Below are 17,095 nucleotides of genomic sequence, written 5' to 3' on the forward strand. Positions count from 1 at the left end.
CTAACATTAGTTATAGCTGGGCTGTGCAGTAAATTCTATGCTATGCTTCAGTTAGATTTCATCTGTTAAACCAGCATTTGTTCCAAAAGGAATTAAATCATAATGCCACAGAAACATTAGCTAATCAACACAGAGCTGCAAAGATCAGTTCATCAGATAATTTCCCCCGTACGACGCTTGACACACAACAATATGTCTGACGTTATGGATCAATTAGATGTTGATGATGATGATGAGGCAATGACGACGATTATGATGACGATGACCATATGTAACGGAACACAACCCAGCTCAAGAATTTCACATGTGTGTACATCGAGAGTGACAATAAACAGCTTGCTAGCTATCTTGCATTGGGACCAGTGAGCTTTTCCTTCAAGTTTATCTCTTCATTCACAGTACTAGCCAACAAATGATATTGTGAATGTACTAGCTCTCACAAGCATATTGTACTCCTTTCTGTATATTTGGGAGCTGTTACTCCAGAAATTGTCCGTTATTTACTAGGGAATGTCTCTTACTCATATCGTTGTGAACGACATTTTTACGTGTGGCTTGCCTCCATAGCAACAGTAAGGGCGGCAGGACTTAGCGAAGGGTGAATTGAGGGGTCTAAGCACAATCTGAAAAGACAAACAGATAGACCAAACATACCAGAAGGTAAAACGACACACACAAACTGACATGTTGTGAAGTTCAGACATGCAGTCTTAGCTTCTGTCAAGTTCATCTTTTCATTACAGTCACATTGTGGAGTTGTCTTTGATGGCTAATGAGTTTGGAAAGGACAAATCTGGATTACGTAGATCAAACCTCCACATGAAAGGTTGTGGATTTACCTACTGAGCCAAACGCCTGTTAGAGGTTCAGTGAGGAGAAACTAACTAAAGGGAGAAGTAGACGTGTGATACTGCAACCTATGGCAAGTAGGACTTGACCACCTGGGGATTTGAACCCTGGACCTTTGTAACTGTAAAGGTGTCTTTACTGCCTGCTCCACTGGAGAGACAAAACATTACAGAAGGTAGAACAAGAACGGCGCTCACTGCTTGAGTGTCTTTTTCTTTGAAGAGCTGTGATCTTCTGAAATTGTCAAATAAACTAATACCTTCATATACTGCAAGTCAGCTGTAAGAAGTAAACTAAATCCTAGTCTTACCCGGGTTGTTGGTCTTGATCACTGCTTCGTCCAGTTTGGTGAGGATGTCCTCCTCGACACCAGCGATCTGAAACACACACTCATACTTCCCCCAGTCTTCAGCTTTGACTGATGAAACGTTCAGCTGAACGCTCGTCTGGAAGGTTCCATCGAGGTTGGGGACGATCTCTCCCTTATCCTGAAGGTCCTGAAGCTCCTCTCCATCTCTGGTCCAGAACAACATGACTCTGTCCGGGTAGAAGCCTGTAGCGTGGCAGGTGACTGGAGAGGAGGGAGACTTCTGGAGGAGAGAGATCGAGGGAAGAACTGGAGAGAGAGAGAGAGAGAGAGAGAAAGAGGGGGAGAGAGACACACACACAGAGGGTAGGATGGAGGGAGGGAGAGAGGCGAGAGAAAAAAAATTAAGAGACAGGGAGAGAGAGAGAGAGAAACTGTGTGTAAACTCGGAAAACATGACAGTTATATGTACAGTGTGTGTCTATAATGTTGGTTCATATTCACTGTCATGTTTCTGTACATTAGAAACAGAAAAGACAGATGAACATTGTTGTGTTCATGAATCAGATCATGTGACTCTACCTGTTCTCTGCAGAGTGCTCTTCCCATAGGCCACAAACTTCTTCAGCCTATTAATGCAGGTCTGTGAAAAAAACGTCTTGTCCTTTGCTAACTGAGCTCTGTCATTATCCCATCTCTGTTTGGTGCTGACAGCCTCTGGTTTAGCAGCGATCCATGTCCATGTCTTCATGTCCAATACCAGCCAGTCTTCTCCATCATAACCGTACTGCTGAAAACCATTAACTTCTCCTGTCTCATCATCCCATTCACAGCCAGACATCCTCTGGAGGGTGTGGACACCTTATAGAGAGAGGGAGAGAGAGAGATGGAGAGAGAGAGAGAATGTAATCTCTGTTGTTATTGTGGGATGGACAGAAACAGTACACCAGACGAGCATCCAGTAGTCTTAGTTTGTGTGTGTGTGTGTGTGTGTGTGTGTGTGTGTGTGTGTGTGTGTGTGTGTGTGTGTGTGTGTGTGTGTGTGTGTGTGTGTGCGTGTGTGCGTGTGCGTGTGTCTACGTCTACGTGTGCGTGTGCTCGTGTGTGTGTGTGCACCCATATATATGTGGACAATATATAAATGAAGTTAATTTCGAGACAGTGTTAGAATAGACCGAATCACCATGCAAGTTGCGTTAACAACAAAGGTCCCTTCCGGGTATAAACCTGCTGTTTTATTTCGATTGTGGAGATATCACAAACTTGTTTATTGTAACGTTAAAAACCCTAGTTCAGTGATACTCAACCTACGGCTCCAGAGCCACATGCGGCTCCTTTATGGGTAGTTGTGGCTCTTTTAAGTCCGATTAAAAAAAAAAAAATCTCTAGTGCGACCTATCTGATGTTTGGTTGTGCTTATTTTATGTAGGCTACTATGTTGATAAACCAAATCTATCCAACAGACATCTCACTGCTGGTCACTAGCTGCTAGTTTTGGCTGATCTCAAGCTGTAATTGCTTTTATTCTGTGGCCCAACGGCAACAGGTAAATTAGGTCTCTAAACTAACATTTGTGAAAGTGTTGTTAATTAATGAGATATGAAAGCATCAAACCCCTCCATTAAACTATTGTGATGCCTAGATTATCTACGCACACCTTATTGTAATGGGTGATTTGGTCCTGTGTGTGTGTGTGTGTGTGTGTGTGTGTGTGTGTGTGTGTGTGTGTGTGCGCGCGTGCGCCTGCCTGCCTGCCTGCCTGCCTGCCTGCCTGTGTGTGTGTGTGATGGAGGCTACGGGACGGCTTTAGCTCAGGAGGTAGAGCGGGTCAGCCAATGACGCAAGGGTTGGCGGTTCGATCCCCGCTCCCTCCCAGCTGTTAATCGTTGTGTCCCTGGGCAAGACACTTAACCCTCCTTGCCTGGTATGATTGGTATGATTGGTATGAATGTAAGACATGAATGGTATGATTGGTATGATTGGTATGAATGTAGACATGAATGATGATGGTGGTTCGGAGGGACCGTTGAGCGCCAATGTGTGGCTGCCACGCTTCTGAACCACCGGTACGAATGGTGTGAACGAATAATGATTCTGTGTAAGCGCTTTGAGCCTTGGAAAGGCGCTATATAAATCCAATCATTATTATTATTATTACGGGCTCTATTGTCGCAAAGGTGGTAATTTTGCGTTAGCGCCCGTTTCGCGCTGGAATAGTGCTGCGCAAAGCCCTAATTGTGGCCATGTTGGCCCATTGCGCTTGGTGCCATCTCGCGCAAACCTCCATATAGGCGTGTTTATGCCGAAACAGTATTCACACATGCAGGGCCGCCCATAAGGGGGGGTAAGGGGGTAAGCTTCCATGGGCATCGCCACTAGGGGGGGCATTGGAGCCAGGCAAAAAAACAAAAAAAACAAACACTCAAATATATTATTTTTTTGCAAGGAGTCGAACAAATACACAAAACACAGCAGCAGTAACAAGGCATGCTTGGGCAGGAGTGCTCCTGTGGAAAATAGTGCCATTCTGATGTAATCCCCCATCCCACCAGTGCAGTGAGAGGCAGCAATGTGCCGCAAGGCATCTAGTCTGCCGGAAAGCCAAAAGAAGAAGAAGAAGAACAAGGCAGGCTTGGGGCGGACCATTTTGCTTGGGGCAGCAGCAGCTAGAGGGACCAATTTTATGGTGTAACACACGACACAGACATGTGATAGCAAACAAAACAAGACCGGTGATGGCAAAATGCCAGGAGCAAAACAAAAGTCAGGATGCCAAAATCGCAAGGCAAAAAAAAGCGGGAGCAGGCAAGGGCTTTAGACCCAAATAATAATCTGTTAACAAACTTTTTTCAGTCAGCTCCGAAAGCTGCAGCGTCGATATGAGTAAAGCGCATGCGGGGGGGGGGGGGGGCATAGTGGCTGGACCCTTCCAGGGGCACTGCCATCTCTCTGGGCGGCCCTGCACACGTGTGAGATCATGTCCACCCCCCTTAATTAAAAACCACATTGTCCTGTCTGCGAGAGCAGCTTCTTTCTTGCTGAGTGGGGGGAAAGAGGGAAAGAGGTTACTGTACTGGCCAGCACAACTTCCTCAAAAGTAATCTAATGTTATAGGCCTACACCTAACACCACAGACCTGTAGGTCGGGAATTATGTAGCCTAATAAAAACCATGACAAACGAACAAATTCTCATTTTTAAGGTGTGTGTTTTTTCTGCAATGTAGTTGAAAATCAACATGACATTCTGAAGAGAGAAGAGTGTGTGCGCGCGCGAGGTGTTGAAGAGAGAGGGACATCCATCCATGCCATATGCGTAATGTATCCAAGCGAGGATTTCCTGCACTGGCTGGAGAATACTGCGTGCGCTCAAGCACAGTGTTTTTTTTTGCTCTAAGATCTGCTATTAGGTGGCGTTAAAATTGAGAGCACCCAAGGCCATTTTTCCTAACACATTGCGCCGGAACGCCTGGTTTGGCACGGGCGATGCCCAAACCTGTGTGTAGAGGCTAAATTAACCAAACAATAATAAAGCCACTGAGGGAGGCGAGTTGGGAACTGGTTTCAGACGCGTGTTCAGTCAAACAAATCAATGTCCAGCGTGATGCATTATCTTTGGTTGCCTCACCGACAATCCATTTATTTTCATGCTCTAATAATGCTCACCATAGCACAGAATAACAGCATAGTCCATAGTCAAGCTATGATGTTTCCATTCATCATCAAACTCCAACTCCAATACAATACTGATATAATAATGAATGGTAGAACACAAAGAAAATACACTGTCATTCTTAGTGACAGAGACTGACTGCTTAATGGTTTGGGAGTGGTCAATGTAAATGAGGAGCCATTGTTAACTCCCCCCTGCCTGGCTCATCCAGGTGTGAAAAGTTCACAATCTTTGAGAGGGGTTTTCTCAGGTTTCTTCTCCCCAGACCTTCCCAGATTGTGAACAATCAAATAAGCATATCTCCTTCAATTTTTTTCAGATTACAATGTGTGACACATCATTTGAAAGCTTACAGTCTGCCATTTCAGAATCTGTAAAAATCAGAAAAATGCCCTAGGCCTAATTGAGGGTCAAAACACCAGCTGGTGTCACATATGACAGACACGGTCGAAAACTGTGTGTTTTACTTAGTTTCGAACTCAAGCTCTCACTAGTGCCTAGTTCGCTGCGTACGCAGCACTATGGAAGACTGTCATTTTTGCTCCAAAAATTACTTTACATTAAAACCGACCACGCCCCCTTAGGTGACGTGGTGCCCCCCTGGGGCTGACTTGGCCACCCACCTCACCCACGTGACTATGTCACGTCCAGTCAGCCCAGGGTCCGCCACTCTTCGTTTCTTCCAGCCAGTGTGAGGACGTGGTTTTCATAGCTCCGCGGTTAGCTCTGAGTCAGCGCTCTTTAACATAGCTTGGATACTAGGCTCGTTCCGGCTGATTTGCCCACCTCAAGAGGTTTGCGTGGACGGGATAAATCAGGCTTCGGGGACCCGATCCTGTACTCTTCACCAGCGGCGCCGGATCAAGCCATCCAAAGCTAAGGGTGTCTTTTTCACAGTTAACTGTTGTATTAGCTGCCGCCGTGCAGCTCATGTAAACGTTTTCCCCAGCTGGGGTAGTGTTGTTGATAGGCTTGAGCGCCGACTCAGGTCTGCACTCAAAACTGATAGGCTAGGTTGCATACGTGCAAAATAGCTTTGTACCGTTAGCACTACAACAATAGGCTAATTAGTAGGGATGGGCATTTCTAGCAAAAACACTATTCGAAATTCGCTGACCAAAGTCGACTTTTAATCGAAATTCGAAAAAAAAAAAAAAAATGTAAAAAAAAAAAAAAAAAAAATTAAAATTTTTTTTTTTTTTACATTGACATTTTCGAAAATAAAAAACTGTTTTGACAATCATGAGTGGTTCATTAAATATTTAGTAGGCTCAGGTCTGAGTGCCAAAGGGGTGCCAAAGTCACCCCCTCTCCCTCTTCATGGGATTTCATCCGCCATTCATTTTCCAGAAACCTTGCTTAAAATGCTTATAAAAATTGTTTTACTTGCTCAAACCAAGCGATTCGACTATACTTAGAATCAGGGGAGACAATGCAACATTTCCCTCAAAAAAACAAAAAAAAACGTTTTTTTTTTTTTCGAATTTCGATTTTCAATAATAAAAGTCGACCTTGATAATAACAACGATTATTCGAAAATTCGAAATTCGATGCCCATCCCTACTAATTACAGTAGCCCAGTTGTTACAGATAGCTAGCTTTGCACCCGTGCGGTTGGCTTCCGTGTGCTAGGTATTTAGGCGCCGGCTACTAGTGTTAGAGCGCGCGCGTTACTCCGGCTGGAGTAACGATAGATAGATAGTTAGCTAGTTGGCTCAGTGCAGCTAGCAGCTAGCTTGTAGCACTCCAGCATTTTCACCGTTGCAAGCTACTGTTAGTCAGCTTACACGGTTAACTCCCGCTAATTCTGGTACAGTCGGCGGGGCTTGTTGGCGGGTTGGCTTTGCTGAACTTGCACAATGAACCGGGCGGCAGCCATGAGACAGGGGGAGACAGCCAAGAGCTGTGTTAGCTGTGAGGCTACTTTGGCGAGTCAGGACCGCCACAGGGAGTGTGTGTTTTGCCTCGGGCATAACCATGCTACTGACGCCCTGCTTAAGTCCGATTTCTGCCAGGCCTGCGAAGGCTTCACCCTGGCCGTGCTACGGGAAAGAGCGTTGCTCTTTGTCCAGGTGGGCCCGCGGCTTAGCCATGCACCTCCCGACGGAGGCGCATGCGGTGGGTCTGACCACTCGGTGGAGGAGGAGTTGCCTGACGAGCAGGGCTCCCCGGTCCAACCTGAGCAGCAGATCCTGAACTGGGGGGATGAGCCCATCGACCCTGTGCTGCAACAGGGGGGGCTCTTCCCCTACGACCCCATAATTATTCCCCCCCAGGACGCCCCCCAAGGGGAGTTGTCAGGCGGAGAGGAATGGGACCGTGCTACCGCTGTCACCTCTCTGGTAGGGACCCGTTCGGAGGCTAGCTTCAACGAGCCCTATCAGAAGCAATTTCTGGGGGTGATGTCTAGGGCCGCGGCGAAGCTCGGCATCGCTTGGGCCGAACCACCTCCGCCCCCCGAATCAGTGTTGCTGGGGTGCTATTTCCAGCCACGCCAGGCACCACAGGCACCCCGCCCGAAGCCCCTGCTGCCCGTCTGTATAGACGTGGTTCGCGCGGTGCAGTCAGGATGGGAAAAGCCTCAGGAGGCCAAGCCGCTCTGCGGCGGGCATGGCTCCGTGGTCGGCCTTAGAAGGGGCGGATAAGCTTGCGTTAGCCGCGATGCGGTCAGCACCCTCATGCCCAAGCGGAAAGGGGAGGACCGCCGGTTCCAGGTCCAAGCGCGCGCGCAGAGACGTCCTCCGGGGCCTCCGCCGCCGCGGACCGCCCCACGCCAGCGGGTACGAGTCTCACAGCCTAGGGCGCCCCTAATGGACGCGCCCCACCCAGCCGCGGTGGGCCCAGCATGGGTCCCACGGCAGGCCAGGGTACGCGGCCCCCGCCCCCCAAAGCGAGGGGGTGCGCGGGGTAACCAGCCCCGTACTTACTCACCTCCCTGGGGAAGGGGGGGGCTATGAGCCCACCGTCGTTGGAGCTCAGCGCTCAACTTCGGTCCGGGACTCAGCAGGGGCCTACCCAACCCGTCACTCGCCAGTGCGGTGCGCCCGGCGGGGATGACAGCTCGCCAGGGCTTGGCTTCAGGGCCAGCCTTCGGCTTGTAGCTTTAGGGACAAGCCCACCGTCCTCGGTGCCCAGCGCCCGAGTTCGGTCGGGAGCTCTCCCAGGATCGCTTGTCCGCCGTCAAGAGGCCCCCGGGAGTCCGCATGCGGCGGTCGAAAGAGAGCCTTGCCTCCTTGCTCCCCCCAGCCGGCGAAAGCTGCACGGCTGGGGGGTTACGCCGGTTCGACACGCTCACAGGGCACGTCAGTAGGCGGAGCCTGCGTAAGAAACCGGCAGGGGGGCTTAGCCTCTTATGTCCCGCCTCCCCCTTTTTCTTCCCCAACCAAAGCACCGGGTCACCCGGTGCCCAACAATATACTCATGGCCAAGGGGGCGGGTTCCGCCCCCTTTGGTCACAACAGACCATCTCTGCCCGACAGGCTCGAGGCCTGGGAGCATCTGTGTTCCCCGTCCCCGTGGCTGCGGCGCACCCTTCAGAAGGGTTACGCCCTGCAATTTGCCAGGGCCCCACCCAGGTTCGACGGGACCCACGATACGGCCGTGGAAGGGGAGTCCTTGGACATACTCCACAAGGAGGTCATTTCGCTCCTCGTCAAGGGGGCGATCCGCTCGGTTCCCAAGGCAGAGGTGCGCTCGGGTTTCTACCACAGGTACTTCGTCGTGCCCAAAAAGGACGGCTCCATGCGTCCAATTCTGGACCTTAAATTGAATTGAATTCTGTCCTTAAAGACCGCGCTGCTGCTGGCCTTATCATCAGGAAAGAGAGTCGGTGACCTGATTGCCCTCTCGGTGCAGCAGGCCTGTATGGTTTTTGGGGACGATGGGTGCAGGGTTACGTTGCAACCTAACCCGGCGTACCAGGCCAAGAATATTAATGCCAGCTATAGGTCTATGGTTATAGACTTATCGGCATTCTGTCCCCCGCCGTTCAGTTCGGGTGAGGAGAGACGTTTGCTCATGCTGTGCCCCGTAAGGGTGCTCTCGGCCTATGTGGCCAGGACGCGTTCATTACGCATTACAGATCAGCTGTTGGTGTTCTTTGGGCAAAGGGCCCAGGGCGGACCCCTTTCCAAGGATCGCTTATCACACTGGATAGTGGAGGCGATCGCGTTGGCATACTCTGCCGTGGGCAAGGTTCCCCCGGAGGGTATCAAGGCGCATTCTACGCGAGGTGTTGCGACATCCTCTGCGTTGTTGCGTGGTGTCTCGGTGGAGGACATGTGTGCCGCGGCCTCATGGTCCTCTCATCACACTTTTGTCAGGTACTACACTCTCGACGTGTCCGGTTCGCAGTTCGCGCACGCGGTGCTGTCGGTGGCAAGAAAGTAGTATCGTTGCCACTCTAATATGTCATTCGGTTAGGCATAAACGTTGCCATATGGCCGTGGTTCACCGGTGCCTTTCGGGTCGCCCTGTGGGTGCTCCCGGCAGCAAGGTCGGTTGAATTGAGGCACTAGTGAGAGCTTGAGTTCGAAACGAAGTAAAACATTAGGGTTGTGCTACAACCCGGGTTTTACGAGTGAGAACGAGAGCTCTCACTACCCAGCCTTGCTGCGTCGATGCGTCTCTGGGTGTGTCGGATCTCAGCTGGCTGGAAGAAATGAGTGGCGGACCCTGGGCTGACTGGACGTGACGTAGTCACGTGGGTGAGGTGGGTCGCCAAGTCAGCCCCAGGGGGGCACCACGTCACCTAAGGGGGCGTGGTCGGTTTTAATGTAAAGTAATTTTTGGAGCAAAAATGACAGTCTTCCATAGTGCTGCGTACGCAGCGAACTAGGCACTAGTGAGAGCTCTCGTTCTCACTCGTAAAACCCAGGTTGTAGCACAACCCTAACGCTTTCCCCAATCTGCACACACCTGATTCAGATCACCTGGGAACATATACCTATTATGCACTTTCCATTCCCACATGAATGCTCCACCCAGTGCCCAATGCCAGAATTGCATGTTCACACACACACACACACGCACGCACGCACGCACACACACACACACACACACACACACACACACACACACACACACACACACACACACACACACACGCACACACACACAGTGTCAGAGAAAAGGCCTGATAATAAAGAAAATAATAAATGAACAAAAGTACCTTTTGGCTCCAACACTGTGTTTACTCTCTGCTATTTTACAACAAACCAGGATGAAAAACATTTCAACAGAATAAAGTGAAACATAAACAAACCTCCAGTTTGGTGAAAGCGCCCCTTTATGATCTCAATGCTGGATTTGGAGGTCTGGTGGTTGTATAGACACGTCGCAGTGTTCTTCTTCCAGTACTGTGGATCATCTGCTGTTGCAGCGATCATCCAGTCCTGTTTGGGTTCTGCTCTCTTGGTGTTGCTGTCATAGTGAAACACCTGAACTTCATCAACAAACCAATCCTCTACAAACTCTGGGAAGTTTGGGACTCCTGAGGATGTAGTCTGGAGATAATTCAGGGAGTGAGTCGTCCCTGTGGGACAAACAAGAAAGGAACTGAGGTTTTGATTTACATCTTTAAAACGTGTGTACACTAACAACTAGGGGTGTCACAATATATCGTCCCACGAAATTTCGCGATAGTAAAACGTCACGATATGTATCGTTGAGATGAAATCTCATATCGTGAAAAAAAAAAAAAAAAAAAAAAAAAAAAATCTTCAAAAATAGACAAAGAAACGTTTTTGTTTGTTGAAGTTCAATGTGTGGAAAGTAGTTCAGTTGAACAAGTCTCTGAAGAGACACAGAAGTTATACAGGAGAGAAACCATTCAATTGAGTTTCTGGCAAAACTGTTTACTTGACAGGAAAAACTGAAGATGCATAAAAAATAGACTAAGAAAAGTCTTGTTGTTTGAGTTTGAAGAAAAACTGAAGATGCATAATGAGAATTTATACTGCTGAGAAACCTTTTAGTTCAAAGTAAATCTAAGTGACGGTGTAACTCATTCTATTTCAAGATAAGCCTTATCTCCAATCTCATGTTTTTTCTAGTTGTTATTGTAATAACAATTTCCCACAACAGCATGTTTTGTATTTGTGCATTTCAAATAAAATACTACTTTTCCAGTCATATATTGTCATTATTCAAGTTTAAAAAAATATTGTTAAAATCGTATCGTATCGTATCGTTATCGTGAACCCAGTATCGTGATACGTATCGTATCGTGAACTGAGTGTATCGTGACACCCCTACTAACAACACAACAAAGAATTCCAATCTCTGTTAAATGACGATGTAGCCAAATCACACTGAATTCAATGCACTCTTGCAGACGTTACAGAGATTTGAACGACTTTACAGTGACGGAGCAAAGCATTGAGCCACGGGCTCGGGGGGGGGGGGGGGGGGGTCTAAAATGGTGGTAAGGAGACATTGTCAGATGAAATAATAACATACTATGTGATGTGAGTCAAGAGTGTGATCACCTGAAAGCATCAACAGCCTATATAACATAATTCATTTAAGTTAAATTATTAAAAGCAGATGGGAATATAATTAATCTTAACATGATATCAGCCTACTAATCAAACTTCAGTTATAACAACCATGATTAAAGGAAAGATTTTAAATGGGATCTTACGTGGAGATGCATCGTGACAGAGAAGGAGCAGCAAAACCAACACCTTCATCTTGTTTTGATAAAGAAGTTGTATCTAACGATAAAGATATCTCAGTGACATTGGGTGAAGTCCCGTTTGTATGTTTTATAGGTTTGTCCTTGATAAGTCCTGATGTTGAAGATTCGGTCGTCGTTGTTTTTGTGTTGTACGACTCAGTGGCACAGCAGTCCTTAAAGTCTGCAGAGCTCAGTCACAAGTTGTGGGTGTTGCTGGTCACAGCGGAAAATGAGCATTGAAGTCACAGACAATGGACTGGTTCTTCCTCTTCTTCTTTTGTCACTTTTCTCAAACCCATACATGTCAATTACATCTTCAGAATAACATTCCCTTTCCCCCCAAATGTATCATAGGCTATTGCTTACACAATATATATAATCTAAAATAATATTAACAATAATAAACTACCAACTTTTGGCGGTGAGATAACCACACGCCAACAATATTTCATTAACTGAGGGAGTCTACTTTCCCTCCAGTCTATTTTGAGGGCTATAAGCTTTTCCTGCAGCATGCCTCTGGAGAGAGATACATTTACTTTAAGATCAAAATAAATAATATGTGCTCAACAATAGACAATGTAGGCTGCAACCAACAAATGAGTTTTTTTTTTTACTTTTATTTATACAGGTGGCATCTCACTGAGAGTGAGAGCAATGCTTTCTTTTTCAGGAGCAGCCCTGTTCACAGTCACACACACATTCACACCTGGAAGCTGACCAGTACAACCAGAGTCTGATCTGCTGGTCACTAGGGATGGGAATTGATAAGATTTTAGCGATTCCGATTCCATTTTCGATTCTGCTTATCGATCCGATTCCTTATCGATTCTCTTATCGATTCTCATTGGGCAAGGAAAAAAAAAAGAGTAGAGGGTTTATTAACATTAATTTTCTTTTATATTATTATCATTATAATTATGTATTCTTATTCAGCTCTGAGATCAGATTGCTCTTTTCTTATTCAGCTCTGAGATCAGATTGCTCTTTTCAATCCCATACCAAGCAGGGATCAGTGTCTGTTAAACTGGCTTTGTTTGGGGGTTTGTATTTTGGGTTGAGCATCTTTGTCATCTCCCTATAGAAAATATATAGTGGGAATGAATGAAACAGAACTAGTGGTTAGAATGACAACATGCAACTTTGACATTTTACTTTAGCTGGCATGTCAGACAAACTAGTCACTGCTCGGTGACATTCGTTTACCCTCGCCTCGGTCATTTTACTCTTCCCTGCCTGGGTGAATGGGGCTAGAAGTGCGCAGCACAAGAAGTACTTTGCTGCAGCCTCTGAACCAGTCTGACTCTGAACGTCATCATCCTCTAAATTAAATGGATGGAAATGGAGTATTGGTGAAATCATAAACACACAATAGACAGGGTCTGGAGGAGCGCTAACGTTAGCCGCGCTGCTGTTAGCCACGTTATCGTCACTCCGTAGCACATCAGAAACGTGACATTCCTCCAAAATTATTGCATGCTGTGTGGACAAATGCTTCTGCATATTGCTAGTATTTCCCCCCTTTGACGAAATAGAGGTTTTGCAAGCATTGCAAGTGGCACTGTGGTCATCGTTTTGCTTCTGCCTAGACGGTGGCTAGACCGGTGGCTGCGGTCTAAACAAAACAAGGCTGCGTTACGTGCGTGTCGCAGCGTGTGACGTCATCGCGCATGGAATCGATAGTGGAATTGTTAAGGATTTTGGCTAACGATTCCAAGGAATTGATTCACTGGGACCCGGTTCTCAACAAGAACCGGTTCTCGATTCCCATCCCTACTGGTCACTGAGCAGCTCCACTGGAGCGGTCGGGGTTAATGGCCTTGCTCAAGGGCACTTCAGTGGTGGGAATGAGGGGAGGCCGGGGCAAGCACTGCCTTTCAATCTCCCCACTCAGATTTATCCTGCTCGCTTCTCTAACCGTTGGGCCATCACCACTGCCCTACAAAGCCTACAAATGCCATTTTAGGTTTAACACACAGAGCGATTAACCTTATTTTTCAATGCGGAAGTAAACGGTAGGCGGGACGGGACTTCCGTATTTGGCAAGAACATCCAGTTTGAGAAAAGTCCGTTTGCGCTAACGTTATAATGTTGTACATGAGGACCTCCGAAAAACAATCAAAATGGAAATGGCAACTTGGTGCTACATCCTCAGACTATTAATGAGTTGGAGGATGACATGAAGAAGTGGCGATGTTCATTTTGCCTGGCACCTAACCGCAGCAAACGGCCGGGTGCTCCTGTGTAAACCTGCAGCAGCGATCCTATATTGAAGCTAGGCTAGCTAATGTAGCTAGTGTTCACACAACCATAACATAGCCTAGTAGCTGTCGCCACCTTGTGACTGTTATTGAGTTCGGTAGTCTGTTTGTTTCTCTGAGCTAGCTGTGATAAATGTTTTGGGATTAAAGTACAATTTGACATCAAGACGTGAATTTAACTGTTTATTTTGTACAGGACTGGACTGGGGAGCTGCAACTCTGCAAGCTGATCTGCAAGCTGAGCTGCAACAAATGTGTGTGTGTGTGTGTGTGTGTGTGTGTGTGTGTGTGTGTGTGTGTGTGTGTGTGTGTGTGTCACTGATGATATTGTAGCGTTCCTGGTATTTAAGAGACAGAGGCTTCTTGCTGGTACAGGGTTCTTTATTCTCAGTTAGTCATATCACAACTCTAGGCGGTTGCTACGCCATAGCTAGCTAGCTGCTTCTCCGGCGGTCACCGGAGACTGACTCCACGCATGCTCTCCCCCCGGAAGCGTTCCCACAACCTAGTGTTCCCCCTCGGTAAAGGTCCTTACACATCAAGAGCGATGCGAATATACGGCACGAAATTGCGATGCGAGTTTTAACCCACCTGTCAATCACAGCCACAGATGTGTACACGTTGGAAGCGAATTTCTGAAAAATCGAACGTGGTTCGAAAAAATAAACACCGCAATAACGCTCCGCGAAACTTCGCCGTCGGTATGCACGGTTGCATTGACTGATATAGGTTCGGAAAATATTATTGACGTGCGTATTAATCGCACGAAAAAAACGTGCTCGGTGTGTAAGGACCTTTACACTCCCACACATCAGTTCCTAGCTGCAATCTAGACACTTCTATTGCACACCACATTACATGTAATACCTGGATTACCTGGATCGCTACAATATCATTAGTGATGTCACAATGATTTCACAATGCATATGTATGACATCAGTGATGACATCTTCGCTGATTACATCATCACTGATGACATCATCACTGAACTATAGCCTCAGCCTTAGGGCAATCAGCCTTAGGGCAATTAATCTGCCCTAATTTAAAAAATCTGGCTCCGTCAGGTCACCCACACAGGTGCTCTTTACACCCCCTGAAAGTTTCAACCCGATCGCACGTAAAAGTGATCGGCGCATAGCTGTGGCCGGACAAAATCCTTGAAACAGTCAGACAGAGTCCACATTGCCAAATGTATATACTAGCAGAATACCCGTCCCTGTGTGACTGGCCATTTAGTCAGGCCTCGCTCACAGAGTAGCCTCAGCCAGGAAGGATGACATCACTGATGACATCATCACTGATGATGCCTCACAAAAGTGGTTGAACACCACCACCAGCAGCAGCAGCTACATGACTAATATAGCCAGTCCAGTAGTAAATATTTTTTTAGAAAATGACAAATGTAATATGTGCTGTTTGAAGTATCCAAGCAACCCCTTTCACTTTGGCAAACCTCACCTCAAATACACAATGGAGTCCACTGCAATGAATGTGCAAGAGAAAAACAGAAGCTGCCCTGGCATTATACTCACTGAGCACTTTACTGGAACGCCATACTAATACAGGGTAGGTGTCAGCTTTCAGCTCGGTGTTAACCGGCTACCAAAGTGACAGACGTGTTGCTTTCTGAGAAACTTTTCTGCTGACCAAAGTTGTTGTTTTTGCACCATTTTGTGTCAATTCTTGAGACTTGTGAGATCAGCAGTTTCCGAAGGGTTGGTGCCAAACAACCATGCCGTGCCGTGGTCAAAGTCGCTTATGGTGTGAGTTGCATGTTAGTTAGTTTGTTCAGCCATAGTATCCACACGCAATGCCAGCATTCGTAAAATAGCTGTTGAATTCAACAATTTGATTGATTAGAGTGAAATAAATTATAAACAACATGCTGCATGCAGTAATTAAAACCTCCATTAGGTCAACAACAGACACGTTTGATGTTAAATCCAACAAACCGGAGCTCTGAAATGAAACCCACCACGTCTCTTGCCCAGGACAAAATGATCTCTTATTTTGACAAAATGTTCCATACATTTATGGACAATTAGAGGGTCATTGTGGTTTTGGCTCTAATTGAGTTTACCTGTGCTGTATAAATCCTGTGTTATTGAGACAGTGTCCAAAATTAGCACCAGCCAAATGCTGGTAAAATATGCAAGTGGCTGGTAGATTTGCTTCACTCACCATCCAAAACCCCCCCACAATGGTCTGTCTATCTATTGAGTGGCTGGTAAAATGTTAACATTCACTAGCCATTTGACTGGTGGACAAAAAAGTAAATTTTGGACCCTGTATTGAGATCCAGGTGAATGTATTTCTTGTTGTGCTGTAAATCCTGTTGAGAGTCAGGTGAATGTGTCTTAGTTATTCTGGCCTTAATTCTGCATACCGATATGTGCGCTGTGAGGGGGAGGCTCTTTATGTGACCATGCCCAGGGGCCCATCATGTCGTAATCCGCCTGGTAACTCTCTAAATTAGCCTCCCAGAGCTGTGAAACTGCAGGAAAATGCTTTTCAGGCCATTAGGAGCAAAAGCTCCACCCTTTCCACCACTGTGCCGTTGATGGTGATTGGGGGGTGTGCGCCCCCCCCCCTCCTGTAGTCAATCACCCCTTTCCCGCTTCTACCTAGCATCACTGTTTGTGGGCGGTAACGCTTAGATTAAGCCAATCAGAATAAAGCTGCGTTCACACCGACCTATTAAAGTTTTTCGCTGGCATCGAGTTTACATACAAAGTCAATGCAAACGAGCGATTGAGCGTATATTCGCCTGGGAGAAAAATCGCTGGGCGTCCGAGCGGCAGAGACAGAGCGATAGGGAGAAAATACGCTCGTCGCCCCAGATGAAATATCCCAACTCGAGCGAAAATACGCTGGCATCAGTCGCTCGCTGTTCAACGCTGATTGGCTGCCGTGTGAGAGCGAGTCAAGGATCACACTGGCTTGGAACAAACCGCTGGTTTATTGTGTGGCAACAAACCGCATTGACAGGCTGACAGCTGACATGAAGTGAAGTCTGTCCTACCGGTATGGAGCTCGCATTAGGAGCACGCTGATAGGCTTTAGCTTGTAAACAATGACGGTGGCTCGTAGTGGACAAATATCATGACATTGCGTAATGTTATAGCCCCCACATGTCCGTCAATTCTTGTGCCTGTTGATGAGCGATTTAAACAGAGCGACAGAGCGATTCCAAAGGGTTGAATCAAGCGACAGAGCGAAAAATAAATATCTCGGTGTGAACACAGCTTAAGACACATATTCCCATTCAGCCTATCATAGTCTACCTATCATAGCTAAAAGCCTCCTGTTTCTCTCAGTGTGGTCTTGC

General features: G+C 47.0%; 1 protein-coding gene across 1 annotated transcript; it reads right to left on the reverse strand.

Annotated features, from left to right (window-relative positions):
- Positions 1-612: 612 nt before the first annotated feature.
- On the reverse strand, positions 613-7,042 carry LOC310787002 (major histocompatibility complex class I-related gene protein-like; the record flags this gene model as incomplete). Its single annotated transcript, XM_083648325.1, has 4 exons — positions 613-623; positions 1,160-1,465; positions 1,739-2,017; positions 6,925-7,042. 4 exons carry the CDS (start codon positions 7,040-7,042, stop codon positions 613-615), a joined length of 714 nt encoding a protein of 237 aa, XP_083504451.1.
- Between the last annotated feature and the right edge of the window lie 10,053 nt (positions 7,043-17,095).

This window comes from Poromitra crassiceps (genome assembly GCF_964638095.1).
Source record: "Poromitra crassiceps genome assembly, chromosome: 12".
Classification (NCBI taxonomy): domain Eukaryota; kingdom Metazoa; phylum Chordata; class Actinopteri; order Beryciformes; family Melamphaidae; genus Poromitra; species Poromitra crassiceps.